Source organism: Wyeomyia smithii, chromosome 1 (genome assembly GCF_029784165.1).
Source record: "Wyeomyia smithii strain HCP4-BCI-WySm-NY-G18 chromosome 1, ASM2978416v1, whole genome shotgun sequence".
NCBI classification, from domain to species: Eukaryota; Metazoa; Arthropoda; class Insecta; order Diptera; family Culicidae; genus Wyeomyia; species Wyeomyia smithii.
Genome location: NC_073694.1, coordinates 179,219,245 through 179,238,425, shown reverse-complemented (window position 1 = coordinate 179,238,425; position 19,181 = coordinate 179,219,245). Strand labels below are relative to the sequence as shown.

Sequence of the window (19,181 nt, the reverse complement as noted above, 5' to 3'; positions counted from 1 at the left end):
TCTAGCTCCCAATAATTGAGCATCCAGATAATGCGGGTAATCAAATCCCGAGCTGTATTGACCGCAAAATTCACTGATCGCAGTCAGCGTTGTACGGAATAAATTAATTATCTTGGGCGAAAAGCATTATTTGTCACAGTTCTTGACTCTTAACTGAATCGTGCGCTGCTTTGAAATCTACGAATAAATTCAAGGTGTACTACCAAAATTTGTCAAGAATATACTACTAGGTAGAGCCCTATTACATATGATAACTTGAGAGTTATTTCACGCAACTCTTGGTAATTTAGTATAATACTGCCTAATAGTTCGTTACTCAATTGTCATGAACAATAGAGCCAACTTTGCCACACCAAACTTAATCCTAAAACAGGTTAAATTTAGTGTACAGCTCTAAAATAATCTACCTAAATCTAATGTGAAAATTGTGTTTAAGGTCTGAAAGCAAAGGATAGGCAAAGACATTACGATCGTAAGGAGTTGAAACGGAGAATTGAACGCAAGCTAAATTTAAACTTAATCTTATGTGTGTAGCAAATGAAACTTATTTACTATACAGGAATATAAAACGTCTCAAACTACGCACGAATAAAGCAGCGTTAAAAATTCGGAAATCCTCCTTTGGGTGCTTCATAAGTAACAAAGAAAGATGAGGAGATGGACAGAGAGAGAGAGAAATGAGGAGATGGAGAGAGAGAGAGAGATGAAGAGATGGAGAGAGAGAGATGAGGAGATGGAGAGAGAGAGAGAGATGAGGAGATGGAGAGAGAGAAATGAGGTGGAGAGAGAGAAATGAGATTGTGAGAGAGAGATGAGCAAGTGGAGAGAGAGAGATGAAGAGTTAGAGAGAGAAAGGAGAGAAAAAGAGTGGAGAGAGTGGAGAAAGAGAATGAAGGGAGAGCGATGAAGAGATGGAGAGAGAGAGAGATGAATAGATGGAGAGAGAGAGAGAGATGAAGAGATGGAGAGAGAGAGAGTGAGAGAGAGATTAGGAGATGAAGAGAGAGAAATGAGGAGATTGTGAGAGAGATAGAGATTAGGAAGTAGAGATAGAGAGATGAAGGGATAGAGAAAGAGAGAGTGGAGAGAAAGAGATAGAGAGCGAGCGATAAAAAGATGGAGAAAAAGGGCGATGAAGAGATAGTGAGAGAGAGATGAAGAGAAAGAGAAATGGAGAGATGAGGAGAGAGAAAGAGATGAACAGATGATGAGAGAGAGAAATAGATAAGGATATGGATAGAGAGAGAGAGATGAAGAGATGATAAGAGAGATAAATACTACATGGTTGTATGAAATGGTGACATGGGACTAAACACCGTAATTACTGTAAATACAGACACAATAAATTTGTTTGTTTTTGTTCAGTGATTTACGTATTTGTAATTTCAAGCCTCACCTTCATTTTTTCAGAACTATATTTAATTACACTCGAAAGAACTTCATTTACACTTGGTGATGTTGTGCCAGTAGTGTTTTTTTGTGTGCAAACAGCATTTAACAATTACAACGAAGTTAAAGTCAAAAAGGATTCATATTTGTTTTTTACTTCACAAGTAATTATTTTGAATCACCATCAGTAGCAGCATTGTTGTTTTGATTGCACGCGAACAGAAGTTGTGCCCGCTGCAATGATAGACGGAAAGAAAATAGCGGCGCTCTGCTCCACATATACTCTACAGTACTGTTGCTTTTACCAGCATGTTTTCTTTCAAGACATCAGTTTCTATTACGCTCTAACAGCAGGTTTAGAATTTGTTCAAGAAAAGGAGTTGTTCCAAACTTTCCGAAAAACCTGTACCTTCGAGACATTAAATTAGTCTAGGTTCATGGAAGCAAATATAAATTGACCTATTGGGACGGGGAGACTGTCATTTTTTTTTATTGATACAGAGAATATCTCAGGGAATGGTTGGTGTCTATTCATGTCGTCTGTGCTAGGAATGCTCGCATGAGATTGGGTCATTGTTTGCGAAAATTTGTCCCTGACGCTTTTTAATGATTTGTACCGCTTTGCAATGAAAAATAATGATAACTAGCGTATTACAAAATTGTTCAACATTTTATCTATACAACAACAGTATAGAAAACAAAGACGTAGTCCCACGTCAAAAGATGGAGAGAGAGAAAGATGAAGAGAGAATATGATTAGGCTGACCAGACGTACCGTTTTGAACGAGGCTGTACCGTTTTTTGATCATTCATCATTGACCATTTTACACTCACCTGCGTGAAATTTCATTAAATGCTACTAAATATTGCATAGGAATCGGCAGGATTACCAAAGCAATGATAAATCAGTTGAATGCTTTGGCTTCAAAACATTTTTAAATATTAATCTTTCCATGTGTCCCGTTTTTTAGCCCATTTGTCCCATTTTCACCTCGAGAAAATCGGGTCAGCATAAGAATGATGGAACGAGAGACGGAGGGAAATATGAGGTCCCAAAAAAATAAGAGAACAGCTAATAATAGAAAAAGAAAGTAGGAGAGAAGATGTGAGAGAGAGAGTCAAAATATCTAAAAATAAGATGAAAAGAGAAATAAAGAGATGAGGAGAGAGAATAATGGAGCGTGAGACAGAGAGAAAGATAATAGAGAAATAAAGATGGAGAAAGAGAGGAAGAGTGTGTGAGCCCGGATTTGAGGGGGGGCAAAGGGGGCAAATGCCCCGGGCCTCCCGGTTCAAGGGCCCCCCCTAGACCTGGGGCGACCTTTTTTTTTTTTGCTCGTCAATTTCCAGAACGTTACCTCTAAATGTTTTAAGAAAACAGGGCCTCACAAACAAATTTGCCCCGGGCCCCCCAGCGCCTAAATCCGGCCCTGATTGACTGTCACTTTTTTGACATTATAGGTTTTATATTATTTTATTACGGTTTGAGCATAGTAATACGATTACTTGTTGATTGTGGTTGCGGTGATGAACGTTCGTCCTTTTCTGCCAAAGATGCGAATTGGTTGCCAAACCAAACATTTTGTTACGGAAGTTCCGTCGACTTTAATGCTCCTAAATCTTTGGGTGTTGTATTTCCAGGCATTTTTGTTTCTAGTACAGATAGTAAGCTCTAATCAATAAATTTCACTTTAGTTTACCTTTGCAAACCATTATTCCCCATAATATCTAGAACGACATTGGACAAAGCAAATATTTAGGTGATTTTTTTTTGTTTAGTAAACACAACAGCAAACATATTTTTGTGAATATTTGAAGCAAAAATTAAATATTGACCACCATTTCAAGCAAATATTTGCTTCGTGTAATAGTCGCTTTATACCTAAATGCTCACATTACTGCACTTGTTCAGAGCTTCCTTCGATTTTCCGTTTTCGAGAAGGATGATAAAACTTGTCGACGCATGACGATTATTAGCGGCAATAGGAGAAGTGAGACCAAATAAAAACCAAACAACATTGTCGAGTATAAATCCAACTTTAATAATTACAATTCAAAGAATGCTTGCCGTACACAGAAGCGTAACACAATAATGATTTTATTGTTTCGTTTTTTTTGCACAGTTTACAGGAGTTTTTAGTAAGCGAACAACAATAATCTAAACTGCAAGGATTTTTTTTCCCCCACGAGGGACGGGGCAGCAATGGAATGTTTTTTTTCTTTCACTTTTTTAAATGTAAGTTTGAATGTTTCGTTCCAACCATATAAATACATAAACTTGATCAAAAGAAGCAGCATGAAGCGATTGGTTTCCAATACATGTATGAGTATGTATGTTTAAAAGTTCAATGGTTATATAAAGACAAGATTTAATGTAATGTTTCTAGCTCAAATTTTGCATTGATCGTAATAGTATTGACTTTAACTTTGGAAAGTGATATTCGGTTGGGAAGCAACTAGCGCAGATTAAAACTGAGTTATTCGGTTTACATTCAGCCGTGTTTTTCAGTAAAGCTTCTTGGCAGTGTGCTATTGTTTCCTATTGGTGACCTTAGTTTTCGTACCCTTTTCTAGAGTTAAAAAATGCTTTCATTATTGATAAGTATCCAATCAGCCATTAGCGCTGATGGTGTTCATGTTTCTTAGTTCACATCTACCCTCTAACCCATATATTGATATGTGGCCGAAACCGGCTCGACCATCCGTCCGTGCATGTCCTGTAAGGATATTTTCTGAATGTGGCACGACCGGCACATCAGTCTTCCATCGTACGGATAACACCGCTTATCTGGCTCATCCGTCAGCTGCATGCCACATTCCTCACAGATGTAGCAATCCACGTGAAAGTCTTTATCCATAGCAACAACCCGAACCGTTTCCTCCGTGCCTTCCACCGGTGTGATTCCTGAAAACATTATCCAAGTTTAAGTCTTGAGAAGGTCAACCAATTACATGAAACAATACCTTTGCCGCAGCTTGCGCATTTTGGCGCAAACATGCTGTGATAATCATTCACGCAGTAGATTTTGTTGTCCACGTCTACGGTGAAAGGGACGCCATCTAAACACTCATTGCACACGCAACACCGGAAGCATCCCGGATGATAGGATTTGCCCATAGCCTGCAGGATCATCTCCATGATGAGGTGACCACAGATGGCGCATTTTTCGGCCGTCTGCTGGAAGCCCGAGTACTGAAACAATAGTTCGAAATAAAACGTTTACTATTTTGTTCGGTCCCATCTGCTAAGACTCACCATGTAATCCTCCTCGCAGTAAACTCTACCGTGAACATTGTAGAACGCTTTACCCCGCAGAGCCCGACCGCAGGAACAGCAGATGAAACAGTTGGTGTGGTACAAATTCCCCATAGCTTGGCATGCTGCTCCGGCCCCGGTTACCTTTTCCTTGCAGGTGTGACAAATTCCTGAAAAGCATTAGTCAAGCTGGATTATCACAAAAAATATAAAAACTAACAAAAAAGATCATACCGAAATATTCCCCTTGTTCTTCATTTTTCTCCATTTCTTCCTCCAGCTGTCTGGTAAGTTCCTCGATCTTTCTCTCAGCCTCGGTTGGCCCCGTTGGACGCGGTGGAGTCACGTTGTAGGGCAGCAGATTCTTTGTCAAGCCTGGAGGAGAAACACGGTTACAGTTTGTGTCACAATTTTTGGTCCATTTGTTCTCATGTAAAATCATCCACTTACATTCGATATGAAGTCTAATATTACTGCATTATTCGGTAGTTTATTGTTTTTTTTTTCTTTTTTCGGTTGTAGTTTTATAAATATAAATGATAGGGTGATATCTCAAAACCACAACTCACACTCGAAATCGCCTGTTTGCAAATTTTCTTTTTAATAGTTTTCAAAAAGCAAAGTGTAAATACCTTCCCGTCTCCCTCTTGACTACGCCTCTGAGATACAGGAAAATTAATGTCAGGCTTGAGAACACGTATACAAATTGGCACGATGATCAATTCAGGTGTTTGGGAGTTAACAAATAAATAATTTGCCTCCCTTTTGTTGCAACGCTAATGACATTAATAAAATTCATAATCAATGGGATACATCAGCTACTATAGCTTCTACATACCGAAACTAATAATGATCGGTTCAGCGGTTTTAAAATCATTGAAGGTTGACATTGCTCAATGATGAGAGTGGGAGGCAGCCCCCCTCCCACTCTCATCATTTTTAAGTCACATAAACGTTTGCAAATTGTCTCAGAAATTTCTTAGGTAAATTTCAAAATCGCTTTAAAAATTATCCAGATATGTCTTAAAACTGCTAAAAATGTCTTTAAATGTCGCATAAATATTTTAAAAATGTCGCAAAAACATGACAAAAATGTCTCAAAACTAGAAACTGTTTCTGAAACGTTTCAAAAACATCTTTTCAACAACCGTCGCGAAAAAGTCTTGATCATATCTCAAACAAAAACTTCGCACAGAATGCGGCAGAAGTATCTCAAAATGCTCTCAAATTATGTTCACATTCTAGAAATGTCCTCAACTGTGGCTCGAACTATTTCAAAACCTTTTAGGAATGTCTCGAAAGAGTTTCAAAACAATCGCAAAACATTGGCTACTAATGTCACAAAAACGTCGTTCAAACTATGGCACAAATGTCTCAATATTACCCTAAGAAATGTTTAATATATAAAAAAACATATCAATTAATAAATGTTCAAATACGTCTCAAAAACGTGGTTATAATGCCTCAATAATTTTTCAGATATGTTCTAGTAATGTTTCAAAAATATTTTAAAAATATGTAAGGAATGATTGAAAATCACCTCAACAATGTTCGAAATAAATCTCGAAATACCGTGCTGGATCGAAACCCGTACAGTATCGAAATCCGTACACCTTGACGTTTTTCTTAAATTTTAAGCATTATAAAAATAAAAATTCATATGATAGTTACATGTACATGTCCGTTGAGCTGTTGGCCTTCTGTTAAATTAAACTATGCGTCAGTAGGCCATGAAACAAAAATAATAAAAATAAAAAATCAATCGTGTATCGGTTTCAGTTGCCATTTCGTTGTATCGTTAGAGAATTTACTAAGAAAACGTTCTTCAGATGAAAACGTTTTTCAAGTTGGATATACGTGTTTTACTCTGTGAATCTTTTTGAAATTGATGGAAAAGGTAAGTCTTCGTCATTTTCGAGCTGTATATTGTCTGGTGAATAGTGTAAATTGTATTTATTCAACAAAAACTGTGCCGTACGGATTTTGATTCTTGTTAATTGCTTGAATCGAATTCCGTACAGCGTGTGTATCATGCATATATTGTTGAATTTTCTTCTTGTTTTCAGCATATAATGAAAGAAAACAAGTATAAATATACGGCAAACAATTTCGAAGGAGCTGTGACTGAGGTGCGCTAGGGAAAGTCGTACCGGGAAGCTTCAAAAGGTTCCGGCGTTCCGGTTGCTACAATAAAGAGTGCCGCAACGAAACGCTACGAAAAATTGCACTATTTCAGCTGATATAAAAAATTAGAAAACCATGTGAAACTTTAGGAACAAATTGATCCTCAAAATATATTTATTCGTAAATTTAAAGATAAATTATTAATAAAAGATGTTCATTTATGTACTTCTATATCTATACGGATTTTGATTTATTTCTGCATGGACTCTAATCCAGTCTATATCGCGTGTGTGCGGATTTCGATTCAAAAGTGTACGGGTTTTGATTCAGACAAAAATCTGTGTACGGATTTCGATTCAAAACATGTTCTATTAAAACATGATTTTTTCGAGTTTCGGAGTGATTTTAATCATTTTGTTTGAAAATAGTGATAAAATATAAGTAGACTTATAAGTAAACGTGTCAGTTTAAAGCAATACGTGATTTCTTGATTTTATATTGACCGTCGAAGATTATCATGTGCTTAGGTGTACGGATTTCGATTCAAAACATGTTCTATTAAAACATGATTTTTTCGAGTTTCAGAGTGATTTTAATCATTTTGTTTGAAAATAGTGATAATATATAAGTAGACTTATAAGTAAACATGTCAGTTTAAAGCAATACGTGATTTCTTGATTTTATATTGACCGTCGAAGATTATCATGTGCTTAGGTGTACGGATTTCGGTCCAGCACGGTACCTAAGAAATAATTCGAAAATACATATTTCCAATTTGTTTCAATAATAAGTCAAATATGTTTCAAAATTGTCAATGCCACAGATGTCTCACGAAACTGTTTCCAAACGTCTCACATGCTCCAAAAGCTTTAAGCATTTGGAAACTTCAATTCCGCCAACCAAAGACGTTACATGTTTTCACAAAAATGTACCCTAGTACAGTAAGAAAGACGTAGTCCTACCTCAGAAGAAAGACGTAGTCCTACCTCTAAAATGGAACGCGAAAAAATTCTACTCAGGGGTTGTCGAGCATGGGAAGGTGTCACAAATAAACTGATTTTGCTCTATCTCATAAGCGTGTGTAAGGGAGATCAATTATCGACACGCAAATATTTGCATTTTCTGTGATAGGCAGCACTTAAAGCTCAGAATTCTAAACTAAGCCACTCTAAACTAGTGTGGGAATGCATCCTGTCGCTCCGACTGTTAGCTATGAAAAAGCAGGTTAACTTATACTGGATTCCTGGTCATTGTCGAATCAAAGGAAATGAGAAGGCTGACTTACTAGCCAGACAAGGGTCATCCACTAACTTTGTTGGCCCAGAACCTTTCTGTGGAGTTTCCCCGAGCGCACTAAGAGCTGAACTCGGTGAATGGTAGAAAGCAACTATATAAACAAACTGAGACATCACAAGCGGATTATGACAATCGAAAAGATCCATAGAGCCAAATCGCGCTCATGCTGCTCAGGTGCATAAGAAAGACCTGAGGACATTCAAAGGTCTTATTACAGGGCAGTGTTCGAGTAAGTATCATCTCAAGGAGCTGGGCAAACTTGATGATGATAAATGTCGCCTTTGTGGCATCGAATGCGAAACATCAGAACATCTACTCTGCGAATGCCGAGTAATAATACAACGCAGATTGCGTATCTTCGGTAAGGGACACATAGAACCTACCGAAATTTGGAGGGAAACTCCCGGTGAGGTAATAAACTTCATACGAAGTGCGCTGCCCTACTGGGATAAATGTGCAATGTAGTAAGGACATCAACTCGCCAAATAGTGATGAACCTGCTCGTACGCACTTAGAGTAAGATGAAGCATACCAAAATAAATCAAAAAATGGTTGCCGTGGTTTTCTTTTACAAGGGAAAAAATCCCCGCGGTTTTCTTCTTACATGGTGAAAATTGTGGAGAAGTTCCAAGGTTAAATATTCACATACATTTTCCATGCGATTGGCTGATTTTCCTAATGCAGACATCAAAAGGTAGACGAAATGATTCCACGCATTCATTGATTGGGGAACAATTTAGATGCCTAAAACTCTTCTGAATCAATCAAAGTGCTCTCTAGGAAAAAGGTTAAAGGGTATGTGCTTGAGTGCACAAACGTAGGCTTGCCGTGGGACTATGGTGGGTGTAAAGATTTAATTCTGCCATAGCCATAGTATATAACACACACCAAACGTACAAATACCATACACAATAATCCACGAACATTTCACAAAAAACCACATACACCTGTCATAAACCACAGCATACAAATACCAAAACCCACATGAACTGCCCATAAATGCATAACAGTCCCATGTAATTTCTCATCACTTTTTGCTTAAACCTTGAAAACTTCTCCACATACCCGGTGCTCTCAAAAAATCGCAAGAAAAAGCTTTTTGTTGCTAAATTGATTAGAAAAATATGAATTTTGGTCAGTCCCATGTTACAAATAAACACGAAACAAGCTCAGTGCTGAAAACAACTCGCATAAAATTATAGTCACTATCATAGAAATACCAATTGAAGTATTAATAGGAAAAATAGTTAACTTGTTGCCTATACAAGTATTTTGTCATAAATATATTTACCTCGGATAAATGCATTTTTGCACACATGTTATACACACATACACACATACACGTAATACACACACGCACACACACACACGCACACACACACGCACGCACACACACGCGTACACACACACTACTCATACACACATACATACACACACACAGACAAACACGCACACACACACAGACAAACAGTGCCGATCACGTCCAGTTTCGGGCTGTATTCGAACAACGATATCTGAATTAGATTACCACTGGCGGGGTCCTGGTCCAACTCAGATCGAAGGGAAGCCGAACTGTTCGCTTTGACGGTCGACCAGGGAATGATCTTCTCCCAACACGGAATGTCCTTTTATAGCGTCACCCAGTGTGGGGAACTTGGGTGATTGGGAGAAGAACTAATCACGTGGACTGAATGCGTGAAATCATTTCGTCCATGTTTTTGAAGTCTGCGTTAGGGAAATATACCAATCGTATGAAAAATGTATGTGGATATTCGACCTTCAAACTTTTCCGCAATTTTAGCTATTGAAATCAGAACAGTTGTTCGAGCGCTATTAGCATCTAAAATCTTCCATTCCGTTAACCAAAAACGTTACATGTTCAATCCAGTTGTCACAGAATGTACCTTAGTATAGTGAAGAATTCAGTTTTCACAGAATGTACCTTAGTATAGTGAAGACGTAGTCCCACGTAAAAAAAAGTTTTTCTAACAAAAAAATGTTTTTGTTTTTCTAACGTGGCCGGCGCCGTTATTGGTCTATAAAACATCGGGTCATTGAATGATGCACAGTGAGGAGGAATGGTCACTCCAAGTCGTTTCTTTAGTTGATTCATTGTGCATCTTGAATGGCTCGGACCCATCACGGAGTAGCAACCATTGATATGTACAGTCAGAACTAAGCTAAGCTAAGCAAAAACTTGTTTTTGTTTTTCTGGTGGTTACCGTGATAAGAGTTAGAGAAAAGTTGTCAAGGGATGGGGGAAGAATTGTCTGAATTTCTTTTTCAAATGTTAATTCATATGTAAAGCCTTACAAAGTTTCAATAATTTCCGAGAGGGTGTTACCAACCCTTCAGTCGAGTTGACGCGAATTGCGTCGTATATAAGACAATGGACTTTTTTGTTATTTTCGATATTTTCAACCTTTTTTTACATATTTGATATTTTTGTCAATTTTTACATTAAAATTTTTGATATTTTCAACTATATTTAACTTCTTTGACACTATTGACCGTTTTGACATTTCTGGCATTCAGGACACAGGGCATTTTTGAAATACAAGATATTTTTGTATAGACATTTTGCTCGTTCAAGACATTCCTGACATTTAAGACAGAACAGACCAATAATTTTGGCATTATTAACACTGCTGAAGTTTTTGACATTTGTAACAGTACACTAAGGTTGCTTTTTAAGCGGTTTTTTTACGCGGATTCCGGGATTTACGCGTTTTTCCGAAATTTACGCGGTATTTTTTTACGCGGATTCCGGAATGTCTTTCCGCGGATTCCGGAATTTAGGTGTTTTTTTTTTCACGCGGCACGTATCCCCCGCATAAAAAGCGACTTTAGTGTGTTGAGTTTTTTTGCCATTTTTGGCATTTAGGTCATTCTAGACACGTTTTTCGTCAGACATTTTTGACATTCAAGACGATAACGACATTTTGGGCCTGCTTGACATCTTGGACATCTTGGACATGTTTAACATTTTGACATTTCTGACGTTCAAGTCATTTTTTGCCGAAAGGTTAATGTATTATTTACGGGGTTTTCAGCTGTTATTTAATTTAACTTTTCTTATGTATTTTAGACTTTTGTTGTTTTGTTTATATTTTTGTTTTTGTTTTGGTATATTAAACTTTTCTTAACCCTTCTCAACTTGCTTATCACCTCGTACTCTTCGTTATTGAGTTTGTAGTATTGTCAATATCGTGAAATTTTATAAACTGCAGTTTAGATATTTTATAGATTTGAAGCTTCAGAGGCTCTAGTGTTTTAATCTCGTACACTGGGGTCTTTTTGACGTAGGACTACGTCTAACCGCACTATATCGAGATACATTCCGCGAAAACTAAAACCAAGATGTAACGTCGGAATGAAAGATTTCAAAGGGTTATAGTGATGTAACCACATGATGGATCACAATAATAAATATGTCGTTGGATTGATAAAATGATGGACAATTTAGTGATTCTTAAATTTTCATTATCACTTCATTGTTAAACAGTGAAAATCGAATAGAAGTTTCAAGGTCGAACTTTCACCAACAATGTACCAATCATATGCGAGCACGCCTGGCACAGACTTCATGAATAGACACCAACTGAACTTCATGAATAGACAGAATCTCCCCGTCCCAATAGGTCAACTAATGTTAGCTTCCATGAGCCTAGACTATTTTGATGTCTTGAAGGTGAAGCTTTTTCGGAAAGTTCGTAACCACCTCCATTATCAGACAGTATTACGTTCTGCTGTTAACAAATATCACGGTGCTCCCACAGACCGTTATTATAAAAAAATGCACCAAAGAATCTGAGTACACCATTCGATTTGTTATGACGTCCAGAGTCTCTGGTCAAAACTTCAAAATCATCGTACGGTACATTTTTGAGTAATACCCTTTTGAAGGTCGTAATGTGATATAAAAAAGACGAAATACTTATTGTAAAGCACGTTTTTCAACCACCATTTTATGAAATAACTTCCAAATTAGTTTCAACACATTCCAAGGGTTATATTTAAAGACATTAGCAATTGGTGGAAAGATTTGTTTGAAAATCCCACAGTGCACAGTGGTTTAAACTCGAAAAATCGTGATCGTTCTAGATTTGACTGTGAAAAACTGATTTTATGTACTCAATGCCTTCAGCAAAATTATTCCATAGAACAAGGCCTTACTTCTGGCGTTTTTAGTTTTTTTATCAATCCACCTAACAGTTAGAACAAAAAATTAGTTTTTCTAATTTTCAATATACCAGATTGCTTCTTTTAGCAAAGTTATGGAAAATTTTAAAAGAAAAACAATTGCTGAATACTGGATGTCCTATCTGTATTTTGAACATGACAAAATAGAGCTTTTTGTGAAACACCCCTCCTTAAAATCAGTTTTTTGTCTATAATTTTGTCTGTAATGGTGTAATGATATAACCCTTGGAATGTGTAGAAACTATTTTGGAAGTTATTTGGTAAATAAAATGGTGGTTGAAAAACGTGCTTCACAATAAGTATTTTGTTGTTTTTATATCATTTTTTTTGTACTTCACGACCTTCAAAAGGGCATTACTCAAAAATGTACCGTACGATGAAATGGTGTACTCAGATTCTTTGGTGCATTTTTTTTATAATAACGGTCTGTGGGAGCACCGTGAATATGTTAATGTTAATAAAACAGATGTCTTGAAAGAGAATTTGATGGCACAGGCACTCTACACTCTGCTTTTTTCAGATTTATTTAAATAACTGAATATAGGGTATTAAAAGACAACAGAAAACCAAAATGCTCCGTACAGATCTTTGAATAGGTAGTTAAACGAGTACTGATGATTATATTTTACTAGCTAAATGAAGTTAGCCCCATATGACAATACTAGTTGCATCCCGCGTTGGCGGTATAGAAGAAAACCAAATTCATTTCATCTTGATATTGGAGTTCCGACATTATCATTTGTATTTTTCCATTTTTTTTAATTCGCATTTGCAAGAAAATATTACTTTCCATAACCTTACTTGTAATTGAACAACGCTATGCAAACATAAATTGCTGAAGCTAATGTTGTGCATCACTCTAGCCCATTTTGTTTTCGAAGATAACAGACATATAACTTTCAAATATGGTATCTTCGTTGTTCTTTGGTATCTTGAAACTGATCAATTTTTTCCTGGTTGATTCTGTATACTGATAAAATGTTTTAACTGACCTGAATTGAATGTTAACATGTTCATAAAATTGTATGTCAATTTCAAATTTTCAGTGAATATACATTTTCTACTAAAACTGTAATTCGTTATCGATATTTTTTCCACGAGCTTGTAATTACAGGAAAAAAATTTATGTGACATCTTTGCCGCTTTGTGATCGGTGAGTGAGCCAACTTCAACAAGACAAATAGATACAGAAGGAAGTTTAATTTCTACTAAATCGTACTCAATTAAATATTTTATAGAAGGTTGCCTTTTCGCGTATTAGAGAAAATTCGCTGTATTAGAATGAAAGGTATTCATCAATGGTCCAGGAACCAAATTTGGGAGAAAATTTGGGTCTAGAGCTCTATAGCAATATTTTAGAGAAAAACTTTGTTCTACAAAGATGTTACATATGATAAAGCGCTTATTGAAAAAGTATCAAAAATTAGGGTGACCAAAATTTTCGATGCTATCAAGTATCTAACTTTTTTATTTTTGTAGATAGAAATCCTTGTTTTACAATTTTATCGCTCCAATAATTTTTAGTAAATTTGTAAAAAAAAGTTTTTCTCCAAAACATTGCAGAGCTCTAGACCCAAATTTCCCCCTAAATTTGGTTTCTGAACCATTGTGAATGTTAAAAAGAATATTTTTTCTGCTAAGATAGAGTGCTGCAAAGAAATAATCAAAATACAGACCCCAATCGATTTTGGCAACACGCCAGATTTTTTTCTGTTGTCAAAATCAAACCATGCCAATAATGAACGGTTCTTTTTTCATGACTTTTTTTACTTTTTAAATGGACCTTAACAGTAGAAATGGCCACCAATAAACTAGTTTTAGTTCCAAGTCGTTTGAGGTGTCGCTTGATGAATTTGGGCTGCCGACCTACATACTTGTTATTACCACCCGAACTAATTACCTTCCTTTTGGAAGAATTTGAGCTTAAATTGGTTAAAATAAATCAAGCAAACTGCAAAAGTAAAACGAGCTCAAGTCAAACATAGCTTCAAAATAAAAATATAAAATTATTGTAGTCCTACGTCAACTATGCGGTCGTGTCTTGGATACCACCCTCCTACTATTTTAGATAGTCGAAATGTCTACAAAAATGCTATAAATAACATTATCTTTCAATTTAGGGCTGAGCACCTTGACTTTTTTACGGTTGGTTGTACCGCGTTGAAAAAACCCGCGTATAAAAAAACCGCGTAGTTTCAGAAAATCGCGTAAAAAAAAACTCCATTCAATAATAAGATCCGATTAAAAATAATGGCACGTAAGTAAATATAAACTTGATATAAAAATGGTAACGAAACACACAAAATGAGTTTTTAGTGCTTTTCAAATAAAAATTCATTGAAGAACATGACAATAACTTTTTTATAATAATTTTGCTACATGTTTAAGCTTTCGTTTCTTAAACGGAAGTAAATCGCACCGACCCTGACTCGTATCGTTGTACAATTATTAATGTATTTTTGTTCCTTCTTCCTGAATTACCGGAAATTGCCTGTTTTTTGATAATAACAGCAAATATATTAAAAATATGCATTATTTAGATTAATAAAACAGAATACCTTATTGTCATGAACCATACGATTGATTTTCACTTTTTTGGATTTACTTATACTAAACTTATTCAATACCGCGTAAAAATAATCTTCCAAATCGCGTAAAAATAATCCGCGTTATTTAAAAAAACCGCGTAAAAATAATCCGCGTTATTGTAAAAAATCGCGTAAAAAAGTTGCGTATAAAATAACCGCATAAAAATAACTCGCGTAAAAAAAGACCCCAGTGTATTTGGTGTACTTGAAAATTTGTAGATTTTGAGAATTTTGGATTTCGTGTTTCCAAAATCTATCATTTTGATGTATGTCCTTTTAAATTTAACCTCATCAAGAGTTCATTTTTGTTTACTGTAATTTTTCTTCTATTTATTTCTTATAGTCCCTCTTTTCTGCAATCTTTTCAAAGGCTGTTATTTTCTTTTTAGTGTATTCAAAACTGAAAAAAAAACATTGTGAATCCAGATAATTCTATTTTTAAATTTGTTTCCTAAAATTATTCACACTATGACTTAAACTCAGAACACACTTTTTAAGCCAGAAATTTTGAAATATAGAAAGCTCGATATCCCAAATACTTAAATCCTGCAAAATACTTATGTCTAACGCCAGACTCCGGAATTCAAAATCTCCCTTAAAATATATGAGCTGATAATTATGATTCTTTATTTTTCTATTTTCTATTCTTTAAAGAATAGAAAATAGAAAATAATAGAATAATGAAAAAAAAATTTGGAAAAATTCATATATATACAATCATAATCATACAACATTATGTAAATCTTAGAGAAGTGAGCTTTTCAAATTTTTGCAACATTTTGCCACATTTTTGACTTGTTTGGTATTATATGATGTGTTCTATGCCTTTTTCACCATTCACGGACAGAAAAGCGCCTGAGGAATACAAGCGATAAACAACAAATTTGACTCGGAGTAGCGCCGTTGTTATGACGGTTACCAGGCAAACAAAAAGTTGTTTATGAAAGAAGCTAAGATGTTCAGGGTCAATTTCTGTGTGATTTTTGTGTTGGTCTGAGCATTACTTTTAGTCGGTTACTGAGGTCATTGAATCTAAACCAAATTCTCTGTTTTCTGAATGTTTTAGCTCAAATATATTATGTATGTAGTTAAGCAATTTGACAGTAATGCAAAGTTTACTTGAGAATGATTGGGTACTATTTGTATGACACAAAAACGATATGAAAAAATGTCAATACTTTCAACATTTTGTGTAGAGAGATTATCTAACATGTTGATAATAAAAAGGAATAATTTTGCCTGGCAACTGATCATTTAAAATATCTAGTAAATCTCCAAATCGATTTTACATCTAAAATTTTCAACGCTAAATCCGAATTCAGCGCACAATTTTACACAGAAAACGATTGTTAATCATTGAAAATTGAAAAAGAGGCTACTCACGTTTGCCGGATCCACTGCCTGTACTTAGCTGCGACGGAGTTGGCGAAACTGCGGAAGTGTTTCTGTTAACATTCGCTCCACCACCACCGGCACCACCCCCAGTGTGGTTAGTGTTGCTTGTCGGTAACCCGGAAAAGGAGCTTTGGGCACTGCCAGATCTGCTGCCCGGAGCTGAGTTCGTTGCAGCCGACGGTTTGCCACCGGATGCGCTGTCTAAATCGCGCAACGTTGCGTAATGACGTTCATGACCGGCCGAAGAAGGGGATGACGCTTGTCCAGTGGATCCTGTCGCACCACTTGGAAAGGATTTGCCAGATTGTTGGGTATGCTGCTGATACTTACTACCACCGGTCATGCAAACATAATCGGATCCATTTATGTCTTCGACAGCTGACTTGTTGAGGGAGGCTGCCCCGGAAGTGGAACTGCTTCTCGAGGGAGAGCTGGTTTTAGTTTGCTGGGATTTGCCAGCATCGGCGGATTTCGGTGGCTGAAATAATTATTTCAAAATTAAGTTGATTTTTCTTGAAACTCAAATTCTTACCAAAGATGGGGCTGATGAATGTTTGGGTGATTTCTGGTAGTCATAGGGAAGTGCCGCTGAAATTGGAACGCCGGTCGCGTGGTACTTTACATTCGGCAAGTGAACTGGCTGAGGTTGTTGAGCAATTTTCAACGAAATATTGCTGCTGGTTGGCGAATGCTGATAGGTTCCCGCCGGGACTCCCTGGCTGACCGTAACGTATCGCGAATTTGCACTGGGATTTACGACGGTTGTTTCGTAGATCGGCAGGTCACCACTTTGATATTGCTGATTCTGGGCTACTTGCGGGCTGCTAGCTTCATTCCTATGATAGTAGATTTGCGTTGAAGCTTTGGAAGCCTGTGGTTGAGCTTGTTGGCCAGTAGCGCCATGAAGGTTTTCATAGATGGGAAGTGGTTCATGCAGCTCGGGAGGCTGAGGAGTATGAGCATATCGACCAGCGCTTCCGTTTGATGCTATTTGAGGCATTCCTGTTCCGACTGGAACTTGAGGTTGAGCTTTTACGTTGCTCGATTCAAATTTTCGATCGTATATAAAGTTATCTATTTGCTGCGGTTGCACTGGCGGATAGTAGTCTATATTCTCGTACACTGCCTGATAACGAGGGTCATAGTACTGTGGCATTGATGGGGGTGCAATCGTTCGTGGACTTCCTCCACCACCTGAATGATGTGATGACCCTCCTAGCGAATGGGTGGGGCTATTGCTTACACGATAATATCCAACATGCGCAATATCACTTGGTTTTCTACCGGCTGACGAAGCTTCCATCATCCGAAACCTTTCGTAAATTCGAGGATCTTTTATGGAATTGTCCTGCCCGAGTGCGGCTGTAACGGGAACGTAATGATTTTCCATCTGCAATTGACCCATATGTTGAGCTCTTGGTAGTCCCTGCAGTGCTACTGCTTGGGGTGGTACCATCCGTACTGCACTTGTTCCTGAGGTGTTCCCCTCTAGTCGCAACTGATGCATTTGTGCAATCAATGCTGCATCGACGTTTTGAATATGGTTGGACATTTTCGTTCCACTATTTGTTGGAATTTTCCTGCCGAAAGAAAATCCTTCTTACCCTCTCTATGAATGAGAAAATGTCAGCCTCAATATTCAGGCCAATTCGCACTTTCACTAAACTAACTAAAACATACTTCTGCGGCGAACGATGTCATACAGAAGAAAATCAAATTCCCATTTGCCTTCAAGATAATTTCGCATCGGCATTATTCCATCACCATTTATTTGCGCTATCCTTGCAGTATTAGCACTAGAATTTCCCTCTGCACTGTCTATATTAGTTCACACTGGGCGATTTTCGTGCAGACGAAGAAAGTACGATAAAGGTATTTTTTTTTTGTTTCCCTTGACCTCTCTTACTCACTTGGTGTGTCTCTTCTTCCCGATGGTTGTTGGGTGTTTCGTTTAGCCTTATTTCTTTCCTCAATTACCTTACACCTTCGTTCCGTGTCGCGCTTACCTTTTGGCAGGAGTGAATCAGTCTTTGTTGAATTTGGGCCACACAAAATTTCTGCTTTTTGTTGGATAATTAATGCAGAACCTGGCGCATATCTGAACGGAACGCGATAATCGATTGTGGATCGATCAAAACTTGCACTGGGCGGAGTTCAGCTATTATTCATGTGAAAAGTAGAAGCAAGTTTACTGGAGAAAAGTCTTCACCAGTCTCGTCACTCTATCGTTTCTGCTGCAGCACACTACGACAGGCGACATCGTCGCGTTGTTGCATACCTATACACCATTCTGTGGCCTGCAGTGGAGCGTGTGTGAGTAATATTCACATATGAGCTGTTGACAGTCGAGGGGTTCCTGGAACTGCGACTACTCGCGTTTGTAACGTGCTACGCCATCTGTACGTGATTTTTCACGCAGGCCTACTCGTAACTTCATTAGAATAACGAAAAAGTATCATTCTCAAATGTATAGATTTTATCTACCACTCTGAACAGTATACTAATTTTATGAACGATAGTTGAAACGCCTTCCAAACTGTCTAGTCTAGTCTAGTCTAGTCTATACTAACACAGCCAGTACTTGAAAGGATCCTGGAAAATGATATCCACCATTTAAAAAAATGATTTCCATACATTTTTCTTGTCAACGGCCAGGCCTACTGTGTAGCGCAATATAATACAATGTAATCTAAGAACGGGGACAATCCGTACCAACCGATCCGTGTGTAAGAAGTAATATACCTAATTCGTTGGGAGTGATAAAGCTAAGAAAGTACACTCCTTTGTTGACCAATCTCCTGGGATGGAACATAGGTATTTCCTCCTTATGTTCGGGTTTCGAAACCAAGGATATAGCGCCTTTACTCGCTTCCACTGCTACGGTTGGAACTTGAGTATTAACTCTAGTCCTAGCATTTCTAGCTTATGGT

At 37.2% G+C, this 19,181-nt stretch overlaps 1 protein-coding gene across 1 annotated transcript; it reads right to left on the bottom strand.

Moving 5' to 3' along the window:
* Positions 1-3,407: 3,407 nt before the first annotated feature.
* On the bottom strand, positions 3,408-18,510 carry LOC129717541 (LIM domain-containing protein jub). Its single transcript, XM_055667513.1, has 6 exons — positions 16,784-18,510; positions 16,240-16,729; positions 4,880-5,020; positions 4,646-4,815; positions 4,354-4,582; positions 3,408-4,294 (listed from the first exon to the last, which is right to left on the bottom strand). Exons 1-6 carry the CDS (start codon positions 17,801-17,803, stop codon positions 4,050-4,052), a joined length of 2,295 nt encoding a protein of 764 aa, XP_055523488.1. The 5' UTR covers positions 17,804-18,510; the 3' UTR covers positions 3,408-4,049.
* Between the last annotated feature and the right edge of the window lie 671 nt (positions 18,511-19,181).

Excerpts from the sequence above, each read along its gene's own strand:
- LOC129717541 (XM_055667513.1), bottom strand. The coding sequence starts at position 17,803 with ATGTCCAACCATATTCAAAACGTCGATGCAGCATTGATTGCACAAATG. Across the intron at positions 5,021-16,239 it reads AGGCAGTGGATCCGGCAAAC|GCTTGACAAAGAATCTGCTG; the intron begins GTGAGTAGCCTC and ends TTTCTCCTCCAG. Across the intron at positions 4,295-4,353 it reads ATGCGCAAGCTGCGGCAAAG|GAATCACACCGGTGGAAGGC; the intron begins GTATTGTTTCAT and ends TAATGTTTTCAG.